This window comes from Hypanus sabinus, chromosome 1, assembly GCF_030144855.1.
Source record: "Hypanus sabinus isolate sHypSab1 chromosome 1, sHypSab1.hap1, whole genome shotgun sequence".
In the NCBI taxonomy this organism is placed as follows: domain Eukaryota; kingdom Metazoa; phylum Chordata; class Chondrichthyes; order Myliobatiformes; family Dasyatidae; genus Hypanus; species Hypanus sabinus.
Window position 1 is genome coordinate 78,030,306 of NC_082706.1, and position 23,049 is coordinate 78,053,354.

At 45.3% G+C, this 23,049-nt stretch overlaps 1 protein-coding gene across 3 annotated transcripts in view; it reads right to left on the minus strand.

Moving 5' to 3' along the window:
• Positions 1-16,798, minus strand: part of golga4 (golgin A4) — a 192,904-nt gene extending 176,106 nt beyond the window's left edge. For all 3 annotated transcript variants that reach the window (XM_059971108.1, XM_059971100.1, XM_059971093.1), the window contains exon 1: positions 16,612-16,798. In XM_059971108.1, the coding sequence (XP_059827091.1) occupies positions 16,612-16,671 (60 nt within the window). In that variant the 5' untranslated portion in view covers positions 16,672-16,798. The remainder of the gene's footprint in view (positions 1-16,611) is intronic.
• Between the last annotated feature and the right edge of the window lie 6,251 nt (positions 16,799-23,049).

The window sequence follows — 23,049 nt, forward strand, 5'->3', positions numbered from 1 at the left end:
TTATGTGCACCATGCCTCAATCAAAACAACTTTCAGAGGACCTTAGAAGCAGAATTGAAGAAATACATGAAACTGGAAAAGGCTACAAAAGCATTTCTAAAGACCTGAGTGTTATTTTCAATTGTCTATAAATGGAGGAAATTCCGTACTGTTGTTAATCTCTCTAGGAGTGGCTGTTCTGCAAAGATTACACCAAGAGCACAACATGCAATGCTGAAGAAGGTGAAAAAGAAACCGGGGTAACAGCAAAAGATCTGCAAAAATCTCTAGAACATGCTAAAGTCTCTGATCATGTATCCACTATAAGAAAAACATTGAACAAGAATGGTGCGTAAGGACACAAGCAACAACTGCTCTCCAAAAATAAACACTGTTACACCTCTCAAGTTTGCAAAAGACCACCTGGATGTTTCTCAAAACTTCTAGGGCAATTTTCCGTAGATAGATGAGACAAAAGTTGATGTTTTTGGCAGAAATGCACACTGCTTTTAGAGGAAAAAGTGCACAGCACACCAACACCAAATCCTCACCCCAACTGTGAAGCATGGTGAAAGAAGCATTATGGTTTGGGGCTGCATTGTTGCCTCAGGGCCTGGACAGCTTGCAATCATTGAAGGATCAATGAATTCAAAATTGTATCAAGACATTTTACAGGAGAATATCAGGGTCCATCATCTGAAGCTTATTAGAAGCAACAAGACAATGATCCAAAACACAAGAGTGAGTCAACAACAGAATGGCTTAAGAAGAAAATGTGTTTTGGAACAGTTAAGTCAGAGTCCAGACCTTAACCCAATTGAGATGCTGTAGCATGACCTGAAGAGGGCTATGCATGCAAGATATCCCAGAAATATTGATGAACTGAAACAGTTTAGTATGGAGGAATGGTCTAAAATTCCTCCTCACTGTTGTACAAGTCTGGTCAGCAGCTACAGGAAATATGTGGTGGAGGTTACTGCTGCTAAAGGAGGTTCTAACAGTTATTAAATACAAGGGTTCACATACTTTTTCCAGTCTGGACTGTCACTAATTAAATGTCTTCAATAAAGTCATGAAAATTACAGTTGTTTATGTGTTATAGTTTAGCCAGATTCTGGTTGTCTATTATTGTGACCTAGATGAAGATCAGGCTACATTTTATGAGTAATTAATGCAGAAAACCAAGTAATTGAAAAGGGTTCACAAACTTTTTCTTGAAACTGTTGGTATTTGGACAGATAGGGCCTGATTAAGGATAGTCAACATGACTGTGTTTGGTTGGAGCTTTTCCAAGGAGGTTATCATAAAGGTTGAAGGAGGAAAGGTGCTGGATGCTACCAACATAGACTTTAGCAAGACCTTTGACACAGTCCCACATGGAAGGCTGGAATCACTTGCCATTCAAAAAGCAGCAAATTAAATTCAACATTGGCTTAGCAAGAGAAGAGAGTGATATTAGATGGTTGTATTCTGGCCTCAAGAAGTGCTGTTTGTTTTGCATGAACATCAATGTATATCAATCTGGTTTTCACAGCATAGTTATGGAAATTGCATATATTAAACCAATTGTGAGAATAATCGACGATATTTATATATTCCGGTTGTATGGGGTGTCTAGGGAGGGGCAGCACCTCTGGTGGGGGGGCCTGCCATGCCCTTTCTCAGGGCAGCTTGTCCACCTTTGGTCCCCACCAGGCGCTCAGCTCTCACCTGTGGCTCCAAATAGCTGTAGCATGCGCAGCGGCCACACACCGGTAAACCATCTCGGCAGACAGGCCAAATCAGGTGAGGGTAGCCGATGGGTCTTCCGACCCTCGGTGAGGTAGGGGATTTGCCTATCCCAGCGTGTGAAGTTTGGCCCTGGCAGATTGAGTGGAAGAGACCGATTAATGGTCCAACAGTCAAGAAGGCAGGCCAGCAGGCATGGTGGAGCGGCAAGAGCACAACAAGGCACTTAGACGTCCTGGTCATCCTCTGCGAGGGGGTAATCTCTTTAAACTCACCCGGCAGAAGGCAAAGGCAAACCACTGCTGTAATCTGCCGAGTGTATGATTTCCCAATGTCAGAAAGGCGTGGAGGGAAATCGTCCACCAACTGGAAATTCCAGTTGCGACCTAACAACGACCACGATTTGTATATTCAGGCGCCTGATAATCTTATATATAATTTAATTCCTATTTTACATATTTTTCTGCAGTTTCACAAGTTCTCATTGAAAACCTTGAATAAAACTTTCGGCTTGGTTGATTTTTGAGAAAATGTCTAGCTTTGTATATGCAAACTGCGAGGGAAGTAGATTGACTGGTAGCTTTTGACTAATGGTGTGTTGCATGGATCTGTGTTTATCAAAGATCTGGATGATAATGTGGTAAACTGGATCAATGTAGCGGTGTGCTACATGCAGCGCTAAAATAACGACACGGAGTCAGTAAACTGCAGTCAAAGATAATTTTATTCGAACTTCACAGCCTTGCTTTAAAGCCTCCCTCATCCCGCCCTCCCCAGGCGCGGATGCTCCAAGAGACACGTACTCACAAACCCCCGCAGACTTTTCTCCCTTTGTTGTGGACCTGGCCTTTGTACGCTGGCTATTTGTGAGCCGGTTCGAGTGTGCTAGGAAGTGGGTCGCCACATAACCCCCCCCTCCCCCAGAACCAGCGATACACCCCCCCAATGTCCACAGTCTGGGCCAGACCCTGTTTGGGAGGTCGGACTCTGCGCCGTGGTGCCAGAAACTCGACCGGTTGCGCCAGGTCTACATGGGCCGGTTTGAGTCTGTCCACCGTGAAAACCTCCTCTCTCCCAACGTCCAGCACGAACATGGATCCATTGTTCCGGAGCACCGTAAACGGCCCCTCATAGGGCCATTGCAGCGGTGGCCGATGCCCGCCCCTTCGTACAAACACAAACTTACAGTTCTGCAGGTCTTTGGGTACGCAGGTCAGGTTCTGCCCATGCTGTGAAGTGGGTATGGGGGCCAGGTCACCGAGCCTCTCGCGTAGCCTGCCCAGGACTGCTGCGGGTTCTTCCTCTTGCCCCCTTGGAGCTGGTATGAACTCACCTGGGACGGTCAGGGGTGCGCCATACACCAACTCGGCCGACGAGGCATGCAGATCGTCTTTGGGCGCCGTGCGGATGCCGAGTAGGACCCAGGGAAGCTCGTCCACCAAGTTAGCTCCTCGCAGGCGGGCCATGAGAGCCGACTTTAGGTGACGGTGGAAACGCTCCACTAGTCCATTCGACCGTGGGTGGTAGACAGTGGTGTGGTGCAGCTGAGTCCCCAAAAGGCTGGCCATAGCTGACCACGGGCTGGAGGTGAACTGGGTGCCTCTGTTGGGAGGTAATGTGGGCCAGTACACTAAAGCGGGACACCCAGGAGGCGATCAGTGCCCGGGTGCAAGATTCGGAGGTGGTGTCGGGTGAGCGGGACCGCCTCTGGCCATCTCGTGAACCGGTCCACGATAGTCAGGAGGTGCCGCGCTCTGTGCGACACTGGCAGGGGGCCCACGATATCAACATGAATGTGATCGAAACGCCAGTGGGTGGGGTGGAACTGCTGCGGCAGAGCTTAGGGGTGCTGCTGCACCTTGGTTGTTCAGCAGTGCATGCACGTTCTGGCCCATTCTCTGACCTGCTTGCGGAGTCCGTGCCAAACAAACCTGCTGGAGACCATCTGGACGGTTGTCCAGATGGAGGGGTGCGCCAAGTTATGAATGGAGTCAAAAACACGTCGCCGCCAAGGTGCCGAGATGACGGGACGGGGCTGGCCGGTGGCGACGTTACAGAGTAGGGTCCTCTCACCTGGGCCTATGGGGAGGTCCTGGAGCTACAAACCGGAGACTGCGGTTCTGTCACTCGGGATCTCCTCATCTGCCTGCTGTGCCTCTGCCAGCGCCTCAAAGTCTTTGTTAGGACAAGAGAGCGCATCCACCATGACATTGTCCTTACCCAAGACGCGCCGGACGTCCATCGTGTATTCAGATGTAGGATAAATGGCACTGCTGGTGGGACGACCAGGGATCGGAACCCTTCGTGAACGTAAAGGTAAGCGGTTTGTGGTCTGTGAACGCGGTGAAGGGCCTACCTTCTAAGAAATACCTGAAATGCCGGATTGCCAGGTATAGTGCCAACAGTTCCCGGTCAAAAGCACTGTATTTGAGCTCGGGTGGCCGCAGGTGTTTGCTGAAAAATGCCAGGGGTTGCCAGCGGCCAGCGATGAGCTGTTCCAGTACCCCACCAACTGCCGTGTCAGATGCGTCCAATGTGAGGGCGGTAGGGACGTCCATTCTGGAGTGCACGAGCATCGCGGCGTTCGCCAAGGCTTCCTTTGTTTGAATGAAAGCAGCAGCGGACTCCTCATCCCAGGTAATGTCCTTGCCCGGAATGGACAGCAGGGATCCGGGCAGCTGAAGGGAGGAAGCAGTGGTAGAAATTGACCATACCTATGAATTCCTGAAGGCCTTTGATCGTGGTGGGTCAGGGGGAAATGGTGGACCGCATCTACCTTAGCGGGCAGAGGGGTTGCCCCGTCTTTAGTAATCCTGTGGCCCAGGAAGTCAATGGTGTCGAGCCCGAACTGGCATTTGGCCGGGTTGATTGTCAGACCGTAGTCACTCAGCCGGGCATAAAGTTGACGGAGGTGGGACAGATGCTCCTGACAACTGCTGCTAACTAAGAGGATGTCGTCCAAAGAAATGAAAGCGAAGTCCAGGTCGCATCCCACCGCGTCCATTAACTGCTGGAACGTCTGTGCGGCATTCTTCAGGCCGAACGGCATGCGAAGGAACTCGAAAAGGCCGAACGGGGTGATGAGAGCCATTTTGGGGACGTCGTCCAGATGCATCGGGATTTGATGGTATCCTCAGACGAGGTCTACCTTGGAGAAGATCCGTGCGCCATGCCGGTTTGCTGCAAAGTCCTGAATGTGCGGCACAGGGTACTGGTCCTGTGTGGTAACCTCGTTCAGCCTGCGGTAGTCGCCGCACAGTCTCCAGCCCTCTGTAGCTTTGGGCACCATGTGCAAGGGGGAGGCCCATGGGCTGTCGGACCGCCGGATGATCCCCAATTCCTCCATCCTCTTGAACTCCTCTTCGCCAGTCAGAGCTTGTCCGGGGGAAGCCGCTGAGCACGGGCGTGGAGGGGTGGTCCCTGGGTCGGGATGTGGTGCTGTACACCATGTCAGGGCATGGCTGCTGTGAACTGCGGTGCCAGAACCGATGAGAAATCCACCAGGACCCTGGTGAAGTCGTTGTCGGACAGTGTAATGGAGTCGAGGTGAGGAGCTGGCAACTGGGCTGCACCCAGGGATAACGTCTGAAAGGTCTCAGCGTGGACCAGTCTCTTCCTGGGCAGGTCGACCAGTAGGCTGTGAAACCACAAAAAGTCCACACCCAGAAGCGGTTGGGCTACGGCGGCCAGTGTGAAGTCCCATGTGAACTGGCTGGAGCCGAACTGTAGCTGCACCTGACGGGTGCCATAGGTCCTTACTGTGCTGCCATTCACGGCCCTCAGGGGGGGACCCGGTGCCCTGTTGCGGGTGTCGTAACTCGTCAGAGGTAAGACACTGATCTCGGCACCGGTGTCAACCAAAAAACAGCGTCACGACCGCTGGTCCCACACATACAGGAGGATATCCCGAATGCCAGCCGCCGTAGCCATCAGCAGCGGCTGGCCCTGGCGTTTCCCGGGAACTGGCAGGGCGGGTGACAACGGTGGGTTTCTGCGCCCCACCGCGGGTGGTAGAAACACCATTGTTTGTTGGGCTCCCCACCCCTGCCTCTAGGGTTAGCGGGCTCCGCGGCCGGGCCTGGACTGGTTTGCTGCTGGGAGCGTGGCCGGGTGATCTGTGCGATGGACACCCCACCCACCTTCTTGGCGTTCCACAGCAAGTCCGCCTGGGCTGCCACCTTCTGGGGGTCACTGAAATCTGCGGACAGCAGCAGGCGTATGTCCTCGGGCAGCTGCTCTGGGAACGCCTGCTCAAACATGAGGCAGGGTGTGTGTCCGTCGGCCAGAGACAACATCTCATTCATTAAAGCCGATGGCAGTCTGTCTCCCAAGCCATCCAGGTGCAGTAAACGGGCAGCTCGCTCGCGCCGTGAGAGTCCAAAAGTCCTTAGGAGCAGGGATTTGAATTCCATGTACTTGCCGTCCGCCGGGGGAGACTGTACGCACTCCACAACCTGGACCGCTGTGTCCTAGTCGAGGGAGCTCACCACATAGTAGTAATGGGTGTCCTCTGAGGTTATCTGCCGAACATGGAATTGGGCTTCTGCTTGCTGGAACCATAGGTGAGGTCGCAGCGTCCAGAAGCTTGGCAGTTTCAACGAAACTGCATGAACAGATGCAGCGTCGGTCATCTCCGGTCCAAAATCGTTTGGACTGTCGGGGTCACCAATTGTAGCGGTGTGCTACACGCAGTGCTAAAATAACGACACAAAGTCGGTAATCTGCAGTCAAAGATAATTTATTCGAACTTCACAGCCTTGCTTTAAGGCCTCCCTCATCCCGCCCTCCCCGGGCGCGGATGCTCCAAGAGACACGTACTCACAAACCCCCGCAGGCTTTTCTCCCTTTGTTGCGGACTTGGCCTTTGTGCCTGCACATTGGCTATTTGTGAGCCGATTCGAGTGTGCTAGGAAGTGGGTCGCCACATCAACAAATTTGCGGAGGACATCAAAATTGGGGGCATAGTGTGTGGAGAGGAAGGTTATCAAAGCCTGCATCAGGATCTAGACCAACTGGAAAAATGGGCTGAAAAATGACATATGGATTTATATGCAGACAAGTTCCTGCTCTTGAAGTCAATAATCAGCTCCTTGGTCTTACTTAGGCTGTCTGAGAGTTGTTATGTGGCACCAGTCAGCCACATTTTTAATCCCTCTCTTATATGCTGACACGACCTTGATTCAGCCAATGCCATCTGCAAATTTAAATATGGCACGGGAGTTGTGGTTAGCAGGGGGCAAGGTGCTCCTTGTGGAGCACCTGCACTGATGGAGATCGTGGAGGAAATGCTGTTGCCAATCCAAACTGACTGGGATGAGAAAATAGAGGATCCAACTGCACAAGCTGGTATTGAGGCCAAGGTCTTGAAACTTACTGAGAAGCTTTGAGGGGATGATAGTGTCTGATGTCAAACTGTAGTCAATAAAAATGTGGAGGAATTAATAATGATCTTTCAAGAATCACAACAATCTGGAATGATTCAAGATCAAAGAAGGGAGCCAAAAAGCAGTAAACTTTGGGAAGTTTGGGAATGTTTGGGAAGATGCTGGAGTTCACTGTTAAGGATGAGGTTTCTGGGTACTTGGAGGCACATAATAGGCCAAAGTCAGCATGGTTTCCTTGGGAGAAATATTGCCTAATCTGTTGGAATATTTTTGTGGCAGTAACAAGCAGGATAGACAATGGAGAGTCAGTGGGGGTTGTTCTCTTGGATTTTCAGAAGGCCTTTGACAAGGTGCTGCACACAAGGCTGCTAAATAAGAGCACATAGTATTACAGGAAAGATACTAGCATAGCTAGAAGATAGCTGACTGGCAAGAAGCAAAGAATGAGAATGGGGGGGCAGGGACGGCCCTTTTCTGGTGGGCTTATTGTGACTACTGGTGCTCTGCAGGAGTTGGTGTTGGGACAGCTTCCTTTCACATTATACATCAATGATTTGGATGACGGACTTGACAGCTTCGTGGCCAAGTTTGCAATGATAGAAAGATAGGTGGAGGGAAGAATCATGTTGAGGAAAGAGAGAATCCGCAGAATGACTCAGACAGATTAGGAGAATGGGAGAAGTAGCAGCAGATGGAATACAGTGTAGAGAATTATATGGTCACGCACTTTGATAGGAGGAATAAAGATGAAGAATATTTTCTGAACAGGAACAAAATTCAAAATTCAGAGGTACAATGGGCTTGGAAGTCCTCATGCAGGATTCCCTAAAGGTTAACATGCAGGTTGAGTCGGTGGTAAAGGCAAATACAGTGCTAACATTCGTTTTGAGGGGACTAGAATAGAAAAGGATGGAATGCTGAAGCTTCATAATGCATTTGTCAGACCACACTTCTTTTGCAACAGCGATTAAATTGGTAGTACAAAAAGCCAACAAAAAAAAATGAGGTAGTGTTCAATGGGTTCATTTATTATCCATTCAGAAATCTGATGACAGAGGGGAAAAGTTATCCCTAAAATGCTGAGTACATCCACCCTAATGGTAGCAATAACAGGGCACCTCCTGTATGAAGGAAGTCCTTACTGATGGATGTCGTCTTTGTGAGGCAATGCCTTTTGAAGGTGTCCTTGATTCTGGAGAGGCTAGTGCCCACTGACAGTATTATGAGCAGTTTTGGGCCCCTTATTTAAGAACAAATGTGCTAGTATTGCAGAGGGTCCAGAGGAGGTTTACGGGAATGATCCAAGAATGAATGGGTTAACTTATGAGTATTTGTTGGCACTAGGCCTTTACTTGCTGGCATTTAGAAGAATGGGGGGGGGGGGGGTCAGATCTCACTGAAATCTATCAAATATTGAAAAGCCTACAGAGTGGACATGGAGAGGATGTTTCCTTTAGTAAGGGAGTCTAGCAGCAGAAGACACAGCTCCAGAATAGCAGAACATTCATTTAGAACCGAGATGAGAAAGAATTTCTTTAGCCAGAGGGTGGTGAACTTGTGGAATTCATTGCTACAGACGACTGTGGAGGTCAAGTCACTGGATACATTTAAAGCAGAGGTCAACTGTTTCTTGGTAAGTAAAGGTGTCAAAAGTTACCGGGGGGGGGGGGGGGGGGGGAACAGGAGAATGGGGCTGAGAGGGATAGTAAATCACCTATGACGGAATGGTGGAGCAGACTCAATGTTCCTATCTCTCAATCTTGTTAATACAAGCTGAACCAAATGCATAATGATTAAAATGTGCTAAACAGATGATCATAAAGTACAGAAATTCATTACTTAAATGCAGTGTCCCATTCTTTCTTATATTCCACTGCAGTAAAACTGTAAAAACCCAACAACCTTAGGAATTTGTTGGTATGTACAAGTAGATTTTCCAGATAATCAAATGTTACACCTAATAATAACCACCAAAGGGAATTTTGTTGACACGTGTTTTAAATATTGCACAGTAGTATGTGACTGGAGGGTAATCATCTCTGGATTTTTAGTGCCTTTGCCAGTGATACTTAGAAAAGAACAATATGGCTAATGAAAGTGTAGCTAAAAAATAGTGTAGTGGGCAAGAATTCAGATTAATTTACCACTGGAATCTCTCCCAGGGCAGAGATTATCCCTTTAATCTTTTGTTACACCTGAACAAAAAAGAACCAATACTGTGGTAATATTTGGTAGTGCTACAAGGGTGGGTTTAAATGAGATTTTCTATGGTGGTGTGATTCCATGCATCTAGAAGGTAAATGAGGTGAGTGAAGTTACCTGGTTCAGGAGCCTGATGATTATAGGGTAATAAGAGACTCTTTCAGAGGCACATGGCTGAAGGGAAATGCAGAGCTCTATCGGAGCAGGTTAAACAGTAGGCACAGCATTGTGGGCTGTACTATTCTATGTCCTTGACCAACACTTCATTCCTTAGAACAGGACTTAATTATACTGAAGTGTATAAAATAATGTGGGACCTAGATAGGTGAATGCACTCATTCCTTTCCCAGGGTTGGAGAATCAAGAATGAGAAGGCATAGGTTTAGGTTGAAAGGGGAAAATTTTCAAAGGAATCTGAAGGTTAACCTTTTTAAAAATGCTTAGTGGTACCTATGCGGATTCAGCTGCCAGTGGAAGTGGTTCAGACGAGTACAATAGCATTTAAAAGATAGTTGTGGCAGATACATGGATTGGAAAGGTATAGAATCTTAGGAGCCAAACACTAGCAAATGGGACTAGCTTGCATGGGGCATCTTGACTGCAATGGACCAGTTAAGGCCAAAGAAGCTGTTTCCAGTGAACCCATGGAGTTTAAAGGGAATGGGAAATTTTAAATTAATCTGTATTTTGATTGAGTTCCCAACTCCACTGCTAGCTCTGGTTGCACACCCAGCCTCAATCCAGACCCCAGCCATGATCCACAGTCTACTTGTCTCTGAAAACCTGGGTCATGCTCTGGACTAATGAACAAGTCAGATTTCCAAACAAATTCGATACCCGATTATTGAAACTTCACATTTATAGACCATCATATTTTAATGACTTTGAACAGTTCTTCAAAAGAAGGTTGTCAACACGTACTATAGACCCAGCTTCAATTCACAACGGGCTGAACTGGAACTCTTGGGAAGGAAATCAGATGGACAAAAAGGGGAGACAGGATATTATGGCAGTTAAGATAAAGGAGAATTATAAGCAATTCAATGAATATATTAATAATTTTTATAGCGCACTTTTCATACAAACAAAGTAGTTACAAGTGCATTACAATGGGATAAAATGCAAACATGAAAATAAAAGACAAAAAGATGTTAATTAAAACCAAGGTTTTAAAGAGGATTTCTGGCATTTAAAAGTGTCAAATGAGTTTATGTTCCTTATCATTTCAGGTATGGAGTTCCACGGTTCAGGAACACATTCAAAAAAGCTGACTTTTCTTAATATATTAAGAACAAAAGGGCAGAGAATATATTCAGAGCCATGCAGAGAATTACTATTATTTTATTACTACAGGTGGCCCCCGTTTTTTTGAATGTTCGCTTTACGACAGCTTGCTGTTACGAAAGACCTACATTAGTGCCTGTTTTCGCTAACCAAAGAGGTTTTCCCTTCTACGAGAAAAAGATGCCCGCTTTATATGTGTGTTTACCCTGAGAAAGACTACAATGACCGTGAAGCTTTGTGCGGGCAGTTGTGTGCGCATGCGTATACGTGCATTTTTTTCCTCCAAATCGATTTTGGCTCACTGTCTTCCCGATTTTGATAAGTGAAAATACATTGTACATACAATATTTCTACTTTATATAGGCTGTATATTTATCATATCATTCCTGCTTTTACTATATGTTCGTGGTATTTTAGGTTTTATGTGTTATTTGGTTTGTTACACACCACGTGACACATGACAGTGGAGCCCTTGTCATGTGACTGGGGTTGAAGCTGTACTGGACTTGAGGTGATGGTCTTGTGATGGTGGAATGACATCATTTTCCCGCCAGTAGAGATCATGTGACAGGTTTTTTTTTACAGGTTATAAAAGGTAGACCCCACCCTGTGAGGAGGGGCAGTTCGTGGCTGGATTTGCCAGGTTGACTTCATGCCACTGCGTGTTTGAAGTGATGACGCAGTTTAGCTGAAGGATGAAGTTTTTATTTAACGCTAAAGTTTAAAAGGTCATTGCCAGCAGGTTCTTTATGATTCTGTTAGATCGAAATTAGAGGAGAGTGAAGATTCGAAGTTGGAAGTTAAAGATCGAGGAGAATCGCTTTCTACGGTGAAACGGGGGCAACCTTTGTTTGATCCTTATTTGGAAGGATTTCGTTGATTATCTTCGTGTTAATCCCTAGGTTTAACTAGAAAGGATTGAAGGTAGTGGAGAAGGAAAGGTCAGTGCCTTTAAGCCGTTCTGTTTCGTGAATTCTTCGTGGGAAGTTCGACGTCGGGGATCGAAGCCAAGTGACGTGAAAGAGAATTCAAATCGTCCTGTAAAGTCTCTCCTTTTAAATGGACTGTGAGCATATCGAACTTTTGGCAATACCACTTTAAAGAACTGTTTTTGGAATATCACTTTACGAACTGTTTGGGCTGCCGCTCAGCAGCTGTTTCCGGTTACGGTAGTGTTTGTTTACTTTTGGGGGGTTTGTTTTCTGTGTTTAATAAACGTGTTGTTTGTTATAAGAAACCCTTGCTGATCTCATATATTTATTGTTGCCTGAATACGTAACAGGTTTGATTTGGTAGGTTATCTTTTGGGTCTGGGAACGCTCAAAAATTTTTCCTATATAAATTAATGGTAACTGCTTCTTCACTTTACGACATTTCGGCTTACAAATGGTTTCATAGGAACAGTCTACCTTCAGATAGCGGGGAAAACCTGTACTTATTAGACACTGATATCTAGGGCAGCATTGTAGGTCCTCTTTCTGAGGCAGTGTTCAGGGCTTCCTTCATCAAATCGGGAGCCTCCTCTGTGTTTTCACTACTGAGAGTCATGCAAGTCCCAGGTGGAGACTCAGGAATACCATCACACTCAGATGTGGAAGGATTCTTCATTGCTGTTTTCATAACAATTTTGTTCTACCAGTCAGGGTTGTTAGCCCTGAGCTGAACCCCCAAACCCAGAGGACTGGTGGACCACCCTTGGACCTGTTTGGCACAAATAACCCTACCAAGAGCCAAAGCATAATGCCCTGACTCCAGTCTACATAGCTCTCTGGGTCACTGAGGCATGCAAGTCTCCAAATCCTACACCAAGGTTGTGGTCATCTTGGTGGTAGGCAGAAAACAGGTTCCCTTAAAGAACTTTGTGATCATCTTGTGTGCAGCCAAAAAAATATCAGCTGAATCTTAAACAAATACTTCTTATTTGTATTTACTGTGGAGAAGGTCATGGAAGTGAGAGAATTTTAGGGAAGGCAACAATTATGTCCTAAAACAAGACGTGCTTAATGTCTTAAAGCTCCTGAGAGTCAAAGTCACACAACACAGTAACAGTCCATGCCAACAAAATTAATCTCGAGCTAATACAGTTACTTGCATTTCGCCCATAATCCACAACACCTACATACAACAAGTACATACCAGTTGAAACATCTGAAACACTTGCCCCTCAAGTCCCCTTTCAATCATTCTCCTGTCACCTTAAACCTATGCCCTCTAGTTTTAGACTCCCCTACCCCGGGAAAAACACTCTCAATCCTCTCTACAATTCAGCCTCACCAATGACTTACACAAATGTAGCATCATATCCCATTTCCTATACACAATCCCTATCTGATGAAGAACAGCATGCTGAAGACATTTTTTTACCACCCTGTCTACTCATGATGCCACTTTCAAAGAACCATGCATTTGTCCTGCTGTTCCATTACTTTTCCTACTACCATTCATAGTCCAAATCCTATGCTGGTTTGCCTATCCAAAATACATCACCTCACACTTGGCTATCTATATGACAGTACTGAAATCCAATTGCCACTCCACAGCCCAACTCTCTAGCTGGTGAATATCCCCATAATCTACAATAACCTTCTTCACTATCAGAATGCCTCTGAATTTCAGATCATCCATTAAATTACTGACCAAGCTTCGCATCAGTCATGAATAACACTAATCCCTGTGGATGACAGTCAGCAGCCTCCATTCCAGAAAACAACCTTGAATCATCACCCTGCTTCCCATTTCTGAACAATTTTGAATCCACCTAACTCGCTCTTCCTGGATTCCATGAGACCCATCCTTGCAGACCAGCCTACTATGTGGCACCTTAAAGGCCTTTAGCTGAAGTCCAAGTAGACAAATACCACTGCCCTACCCTGATGTAACTCTTCAAAAAAAAGTTTTAGGTTCAGCAAGCACAACTTAGCACACAAATACATGCTGACTTCTAATTTTATTGTCTATCCAAACGCTGGTAGATCCTACACCTCAGAAATACCCCACTACTGACATCAGGGTGACCAACCTATAGTTCAATAGCATCTCCTTGTTACCCTTCTTAAAAAAACTGAACGCTAATCACCTTTCAGTCTTCATGAACTTCACCAGGAGCTAAAGATCTCCACAAGTGCCTCTGCAATTTCTTCACTCACCTCTCACAAAGTCTGAAAATACACATGGCTGCAAAGACCTCCTCCTTGGGAATATAAATTTCATTCAAACAGCTTTGTTTGTCTCTTAAGTAACTGTGATTTTCTCCTCAGTGCACATCGAGGAGCAATATTTTTAAAAAGTCTCCCCCATCTCCTACAGCTTGGGACATAGGCAGCCCTGCTGATCTCCCCAACTACCCTTTTATTCTTAATATAGCTATAGAGTCTCTAGTTATTTTCACTAACCCTACCTACCAGAAAAATCTCATAGTGTCTCTGCCCTCCTGATTTTCCTCTGTAGTCCAGGTACTTTAGTAGTCATCAAGGAATTAACTCATCCCTGACATCCTAAACCCAATGTAAGCTTCCTTTTTACAAGAACCTCAACATCCCTCGTAAACCAACATTCACTCAATTTGTCAAGTTTATCCTTTACCCTGAAAGGATACACACTGCTGCTGGACTCTTTATATTACCCTCTTAAAAGCCTCCCACTTGCCTTTTGTTCCTTTCCCTTCAAATAGTCTCACACAATCAACCTCCGCTAGATTCTGCCGAATTCCCCTAAAGTTAGACTTGCTCTTGTTTAGGACCTTTTTCTGCTCTAGTCTTATCCTTTTCCATCAACATCTTAAAATTATAACAATAAATATTTAAATAAATACAACATGATCACTCAAGGTAAAGTGCTCCCTGAATGGCTCTTCATAATTCTACAACTGAATCTGGTCCAGAAAATGCAGTCAGTTCAAAAGAATTAATGTTCATTAGGGAGCTTGAGGAAAGCTTTGCACCAAAGACCTTGCAATCTCTGAAATACAATCCCTTTTATCATGCCTGTTACTACAAGGCATCAGGCCAAATGGAATTTCTGGCATTTAACTGTTTTCCTATTATAAATTTGCCTAAATGGCCAATCACATTTAAGATCTCAAAGAAAGAAGGAAAAATAAATGATATTTTGTTTTTTTTTATATTTTGGTGAATGTACTATCTGAAGAGAAAACATATAAAGATGAAAACAAAGAAGAATTTGAACATTTTAGCCTTTACAACAAATGCTAAAATGCAAATTGTATTTAGCCTTCAGTAACTTTTTTCATGGCATTCAATGACAGAGCTATACCAAAAACTAATAAATGTTTATGTCAGTTCATTGATTTGTAATTTATTGATAATAGATAATGTTGCAAGCTGAACAACACTGAGTGACTCTCAACCAACGGTAATCATTTCCCCACTGTTACATCAGTGCCAAAAGATCCAAAGTCAAAGTGAAATTTATTATCAAAGTACTATACATGACCTTGAGATTCATTTTCTTGCAGGCATTTACAGTGACATACAAGAATACCGAATTTATGAAAAACTACTTAAAGACTGGCGAAGAACGATGTGCAAAGATGATGAATTGTCAAATATAAAAACAAATGCCACTGAGAACATGAGTTGCAGAGTCCATGAAAGTGAGTCTGTAGGTTGTACTGAGTAAAGTTATCCACGGATCACAGGTTTGGTGAGTCAACCTACTGGAGTGACATAGATTACCTGGTTGGGTGGTGCCTGAACAACAATCTCTCATTCAACGTCAGCAAAAATTAAGAGATGATTGTTGACTTCAGGAAGGGAAAGGAGGACAAATATGCACCAGACTACATTGGGGTGGAGTGAGTCAGCAACTTTAAATTCCCGGGTATTAACCTATCAGATGACCTGTCTCTGGGCCCATCACCTAGATGTAACCATAAGGAAAGCGTGCCATCATCTCTATTTAGGAGTTAAGGTGGTTCAATTTTCCATCAAACACTTGATCAAACTTCTACGGATATACAGTGAAAGTATCTTGACAACATACATCATGGTATGGTTCAGTAATTCTGCAGAGAGTTGTGGATTCTGCCAATAAATCATGAACACATCTCTCCCCATCACTGGTAGTATCTGCAGCAGGTGATGCCTTAAGAAGTCAACATCTGTCATCAAAATTCCCCAAACATCCAAGGATTGCCATATTCTCACAGAAGCCTGAAGTCCCACACCCCTAGGTTCAAGAACAGCTATTTCCCTTCAACCATTCGGTTCATGAATCAACTACCAAAACACTAATCGCTACCGCTTAGCAACGCTATGCAATAAAATTGTCTTATTTTTTGTTCTAATTTCCTTGTTTAAAAAAAGTGTACAACTTCCGTTGGTTTTTTCCTCTTTCAAAAGTTATATGAATTCATGCGTCTGTGATGCTGTTGCAACTAAGTTTTTCACTGCACCTGTGATAAATACCACACCGACTTTAAAAGCCCCAAAAATCGTCTTCAAAACCCTCCAGGATATAGAATTGCAAAGTTTCACCAACCTCTAATAAAAGAGGCAAAGCATCTCAGTTTTAAACTCCCTTTAATTTTACAACTACATTTATAATCTTCCAGTTGGTGGAAATATTGATATATACCCCCACCTTAAGAATGTTATGCTTCAATAAAATCACTCCTTATTTTTCTCGATTCAATATAGCTCTAAATTCTCAACACTTTCTTCCCAGGAACTAGCCTTTCGGAGCACCTCCAATGCCAGCATTTCTCTTTTTTTTAATAAGGTGACCAAAACTGTGGTGAGTACTCCAGTTATGGCCGCACCAACTCCCTCCATACCTGAATCAAGGTGACAGTCTTAATCATAAACTTCATCCTGCCCCTCATTAGAAAATAATAAATCCTGAAGAACATAAATACTAAACCATTGTCCAATTCACACATCTTGTGTTTATGATCTGACCTCCAGTCCCCAGTCTCACCAACACAAAGTGACCCCCGCCCCCATCCGTAGGAGCAGCAGGGCCAATTAACAAGCCCTTCCCCCGTCCCACAGCACCAGCGCCTCCGGCCTCTCACCTGCCCACTTTTGGCCGGTGACTGCTCTTCGTTAATCTTCTGCTTGAGTTTCTTGAACATGGCTGGGGCCGAAGCGGCGCTGTCAGTGGCTCCGCCGTTGATTCCGAGGCTGCAGAACCGTCCGTTGCTGCCGGTCCAGCGGCCCAGCCGCGACTCACTCACCCCGTGGTAGGGCAACGCGCATGCGTCGGTGACGTGGCCAAAATTGCGCGATACGGATGTGCGAGAGTCCTGGGCCAGCCCGGCCAAAAGGAGGCGCTGTGGGCGGGTTTGAGCCGAAATCTCCGTTGCCTTTTCGGGACGTTGCGCGATGCAAAACTTCAGAAACTTAATAATTCGTACCCAGAACAGACAACCTCACCTGAGAACCAGAAGTGTTGCTTCACCTGCTAAGAATTAACAGAATTTTACTTGAAATGCTGAAAAGTTGGCAGAATCTGCGCTTCAGCGTTAGGGATCCTTATTCCCAGCTTTTCAACAGAGGTAAACATGACACATGCAAATAATTTCTATTTTCACCTCAAGCCATTTGGTACTTTTGGCAGGATCTAGTCGGCAAATAAATTGAACACAATAATGAACAGCAGCCAAAATATACAGACGTCGGATCCTGGTTCCCTAAATGGCTCGGAACTGAAGGGAGTTGAATGTCAATCATATTGTTTATTCTGCAGAATTTGGTTAAGGACGGATTTCACTAATAACATTAGTGAGCCAGATCCTTTCATAAACTTAACCAAATAGCTTGGAGCATTTTTCCCACTGTACACCCTTGATTTGAGATGATCCCACCGTGGAGGGCTTATCTTCAGATAGGACGTGTTGGAGTACAGGAAGGAGATAGAGATCTTAAAACAAGTTGTCGTGACAACAGCTTTTCCCTCACTGTCAGCAAAATAAAAGAGCTGGTAATTGACTTAAGGAAAGGGGTTAGTGGACATACTCCTGTCTAAGTCAGCGGTGTTGTGGTCAAGAGGGCTGAGAGCTCCTCAGAGAAAGCATCACAAATAACCCAACTTGGTCCAATCATTTTGACATTGTGGCCAAGAGAATCCACCAGCACCAATACTAACTCTGGAGGCAAAAGAAATTTAGCATGTACCCTATGACGCTCACCGTTTTTTTTAAAGATTCCCCATAGAGAGCATCCTAAACTGATGCATCATTGAGCGGGAGCAGTGAGAGAGTCTCCACAACTTTGGCAATCTTCAACAAGATCCTACCACCAAACACATCTTTACCTTCCCCCCCCCCCCCCCACTATCTGCTTCCCACAGAGATCACTTCTTCCATGATTCCCCTTCTCCATTCATCGCTCCCCACTAATGTCCCTCCTGGCACTTATTCCTGTCAGTGACAAAATTGCTATACCTGCCCTTTCACCTCCTCCCTCACTTGCTCCAAACAGTCCTTCAATGTGAGGTAACACTTCACCTGTGAATCTTTTGGGACTATCTGCTGTATCCAGTGCTCCTCATGCAGAATCCTCTACGTTGGTGAGACCCGACATAGATTGGGGGGTGGCTTTGTCGACTGCTCTTCATCCACAAGAGGGATTTCCCGGTGGCTAACCATTTTATTTCCTATCCCCATTCCCATTCTGATTTGTTGGCCCGTGACCTCCTCTTCTGCCACTATAAGATCACGTTCAGGATAGAGGAACAACATCTCATATTCTGTCTTGGTAGCCCCCAACATTGATTTCTGCAACTTCCAGTAATTCCCCCCTCCCCATTCCCAGATCTCTAGATTGCCCTACTCCAGCCTCTTGCCTTTTCTGTTGAAATATCTATCACCTCCCTCCGGTACCCTTCCTCCTTCTCTTTCTCCCCTATTAGATTCCTTCTTCTCCAGCCCTTTACCTTTTCCAACAATCACCTCCCAGCTTCTTATTTCATCCCCCCTCCCCCACTCACCTAGCTACACATATCACCTCTAGCTTGCCCCCCTTCCCCTACCCCCTACCTTCTTATTCCAGCATCTTCCCCTTTCCAGTCCTGGCGAAGGCTTGAAGCTTGAAAATTCAACTTTATATTCATTTCGGTAGACGCTGCCTGGCCTGCTGAGTTCTTCCAGCATTTTGTGTGAGGTGTATCATGGCTTGGTGTAGTAACTACTTTGCTGTAAGAAATCAGAGAGCTGTTAACACAGCCCATCAGCCATGGAAACCAGCCTCTGTCTCATTAACACAGTCAGCATAATCAAAGACCCTACCCATCCCTCCCATCGGCCAGATGGTATAAAAGCTTGAAAGTACAGTATGTACCACCTGGCTGAAGGACAACTACCATTCTTTTGTTGTGAGACTACAAAATGGCCCCCTCGAATGATTAGATGGGCTCTTGACCTTACTGACTACCTCATTATGGCCTTGCACTTTATTATCTGCCTGTACTGCACTTTCTCTGCAACTGTAACACTTTATTCTGCAAGGTTTCCCTTGCACTGTCTCATTTGCATTGATGTGCCATTGATAAGCAAAACATTTGAGACCAGTACAAATGACAATAGTAAATCAATTTATCAATTTTAAAACTGAGTTTAAAATGTGTCATAAACACAAGAGGTTCAGCAGCTGCTGAAAATCCAGTGTGATGCACACAAAATGCTGGAGGAGCTCAGCAGGTTTGGCAGCATCCATGGAAAGTAATAAACAGTCAACGTTTTAGGCTGAGACTGATGTTAAGTGACCCAAAACACCAACTGTTAAATATGTGTGCGAAGTTATACCCTTCTGCATAAAGCACACAATCTAATGCATGTAACCATTCCACTCTCACTGAAGAGAAGGATGATCAGTCAGTGTGCGGCCAAATACTGAAGCCTCGATCAAGCTCACCCAGATTACACAAGGCTCCCATTGACTGGGTGGCAAAGCAAGCAGAGCAGATGCCTCTTGTCGCCAGCAATATAGATAGAATTCAGTTGTGATCACTGATGCTGCCTGTGTGCAGTTTGCATATTCTCCTTGTGAGAGTGGGGAAAGGGAGAGGCATACAAGTATTGGAGTATAAAAGTTGCATTGTTTGATGTGTAACCAAAACTATGTAGTCTGAGTTTGCTATTTGCTATGCATGTATCCAATTGAATGTAGAAGACAATGGTGTGTTAATGAGAATGTAGCTAAGAGATGTAGATTAGAACATGATTAAGTCAATGGGTAGAAACAATAGTGGCAGATGTACGTGTGATACGCAACTATAGACGGATTGGATATGCTAATGCAACTAAACCGGGAGATTGCTATAAAAAATGCTATGTCCAAGGATTGGTGGGCAATCAGCGACTAGCTCAATGACTGTCTCAGCTTTGATTTGCAAATTAAAGTTTAACCCTTCTTAAAGAATCTTCTGCGTCTCCTGGTCGTTTGTGGGGCACGAGAAACCACGACACAAGCTGGCAGCTCTTAGGTGAAACTGGGTCAGGTTGGGGATGGTGTGGAATATGGTAGGAAGCCGGTGAAGGGAGAGTAGGGAATGACATGAGAAGCAGAAATATGATCATTGGAAGAGACAAGGGGCTGAGGAAGGAGGGATCTGATAGGAGAGGACTTTAGACTATGGAATGTAAGGAATGGAGATGAGAAACTAGAGGAAGGTGAAGGTGATAGGCATGTTTTATGAGGATGGCAAAAGGGGAAGAGAATGGATGGAGAAGCCTGAGGAACAAGAGGACGTACATGGGGGCGGGGGGTTGGAGACAGAGGGGAATGGTAACCAGCAGATAGGGCAATCAGCACTGAACCCATCATGTCAGAGAGTATCCCATGGAATCTGAGGTACTACTCCTCATATCTGCATCTGGCCACCATGTGGCAGAAGAGGAAGCTGTGAACAGATATGTCACAGTGGGAACGGGAAGTGAAATTAAAACAGTTGGCCTCTGGGAAATCCTGGCTGTTGAGGTGGAAGGATCGAAGATTATCAACAAAGCAATCTCCCAGTCTGCGTTGGGTCTCCCTGATACAGAGACTGCACCAGGAGGACCAGGTTCACATATGAAGTGCTGCCTCATCTGGAAGGGTTGCTTAGGCTCCTGAGTGGGGAAGAGGGGCAGATGTTAAACTTTGCAGGTTTGCAGGGATAAATGCTTGATCAGTGGGGAAGGACAAGCAAACAAGGAAATCACTGAGGGAGTAATCCCAGAGTAAAGCAGAGAGGGGTGGGGAGGGAAAGGGAAGATATGACTGGTGGTAGTGGAGATGGCAGAGATTGTGGAGGATGATGTGTTGGATACAGAGGCTAGTTAGGCAGTAGATGAGGATAAGGGGACATAACCTTTGTTATGACAGAGGGGAGATGGGGTCAGGGCAAATGTATAGGAAATTGAGGAGATACAAATGATGTCTGTGTTGACAGCAATGGAAGGAAAACCCATTTTTTGTAAAGAGAACAGAAGAAAAGGCCCCTTTGGACTACAATGTTGTACCAAACTAATTAAATTCAGAATTAACTACCTAATTAAACTAATCCCTTCCACCTGCACAGATCCATATCCCACCCCATCCCCACCATTGTCTGCACATGTATGTGCCAATCCAAAATCCTTTATAATATTTGGCTCCACTACCAGCCCTGGCTGTGCATTCTCTGTGTAATAAAACTTGCCCACATATCTCCTTCGAACCTGCTCCTTGTCAGCTTAATGCATGCCCTTTTGAATTAAACATTTCAACCACGGAAAAAGATACCAGCTGCCTGATCTGTCTCTACCCCTAATGATCTCATTGACTTCAACCCACTTCCATTGCACCAAAGTTTTTACAACCTCTCTTAAATAGTGTCTATCCTTCAGTCCAGGCAGTATTGTGGTAAACCTCTGAAATGCTAGAAGTTCTGTGGGCTGCGTAAGTCTCTGGCCCTGACAAAAGTGTGAGATTGAGATGCAAGGCCACCCCGAAACCCCCTGTTTGTGTGGATGCTGCGTGATCTGTTACCCTGTTACAAATCAGTACCATGAAATAACAGACAGTACACCACATACAATTAAACAATTTAGCTTTATAATTCTTAATTTGAATTAAGGGTTAGCAAAGAAAAAGCAAAAAGAAAGAAAAGGGCCCGTTTTAATGAAACAATCTAACGTGCACAAGTTGGAGCTCCCGGTTCCCCCTTCGCTGATCCTCCTTCGATCTCCACAGGCTTCGTTGGATTTTGACCCTGCTCCAGGTCAAACCCTACAACCTCTTCTCTCTGGCATATTCTCCTTTCATGTCACGCCGAACAAAAGACCCAGCTCACCCCAGTGTCCGGCACACAAGACAAAAACATGCTCCCTTCATTGGATGACTCACATTCCTTATCTCTAACCATGACCCAAACACTCCTTCTACAGAAAGACCATTGTGTTTGCAGTGAAACCTTTCCCAGGGCATAAACACCTCTTATACATGTTCTCTAAAGCCTCTACACCCTTCAAAAAATAGGGCAACCAGATTTGGATGCAATACTCAAGATGCAGCCTAACCAGAATTTTATAAAGTTCTTGAAGCTGATGTCTTGATTAAGAGAGGCAAATCTTCTTTACCACCCTCTCAAACTGTGCAGCCACTCTCAGGAGGTGTTTTGAGTTTGGTAACAGGCCCTTCTGTCCCCACAAGTCCACTGCCCACTTACGTACGCGTGACCAATTGGAATGCAGGAAGAAACTGGAGTTTCCGGAGGAACTCATATGGTCACAGGGAATCTCCTACAGACGTCAGTGATATTAACCTGGGTTGCTGAAGATGTAATAGCAGTATGCTAATTGCTACACTACTGCGCTGCCTAATGTGTTCCTTTGTGTCAAGGACCAACACAGGTAAAAGATACAGCCCTCGAGTGTCGGCATGCTTAGAGCTCCAGCATGGCATGCTCACAGCTTATTAACCCTTACGGAATGTGGAAGTAAACCAGAGAACCCAGAGGAAACCCACACAGTGACAGGAAGAACGGTCACAATGGTGAAGTTAGACTCTTGATCCTGCCTTTAACAGTTTACTGTCTATTTACATTTGACCTCCTAAAGTGCAACACCTCACACCTGTCTTGATTCAAGTCCATCTGCAACTTTTCTGCCCATAATTGCAATTGATTTTTATGATGCTGTATTCTTTGGATATTTTTTCCTCTATCCGCGACACCGCCAATTTTTGTATGGTCTGTATGCTTACTTACCCGCATTTTTATCCAGTATGGATCCCTGTGGTACATCACAAGCCTCGGACCTCCAGCCAACCATCTGCCTTCTACGGGCAAGCCAACTGTGAATCCAAATGTCCATGTCACCATGCACATTAATCTTCTGGATGAGCCTTCCATGAAGGACTTTGTCAAGTGCCTTACTAAATTCCACATTGACAACATCCACTACTCTACCTTCAATCACTTTTGCACCTCCTGAAAAAGGATGTGAGATGGGACTTGTTCCACACAAAGCCATGCTGACTGTCCTTAATTA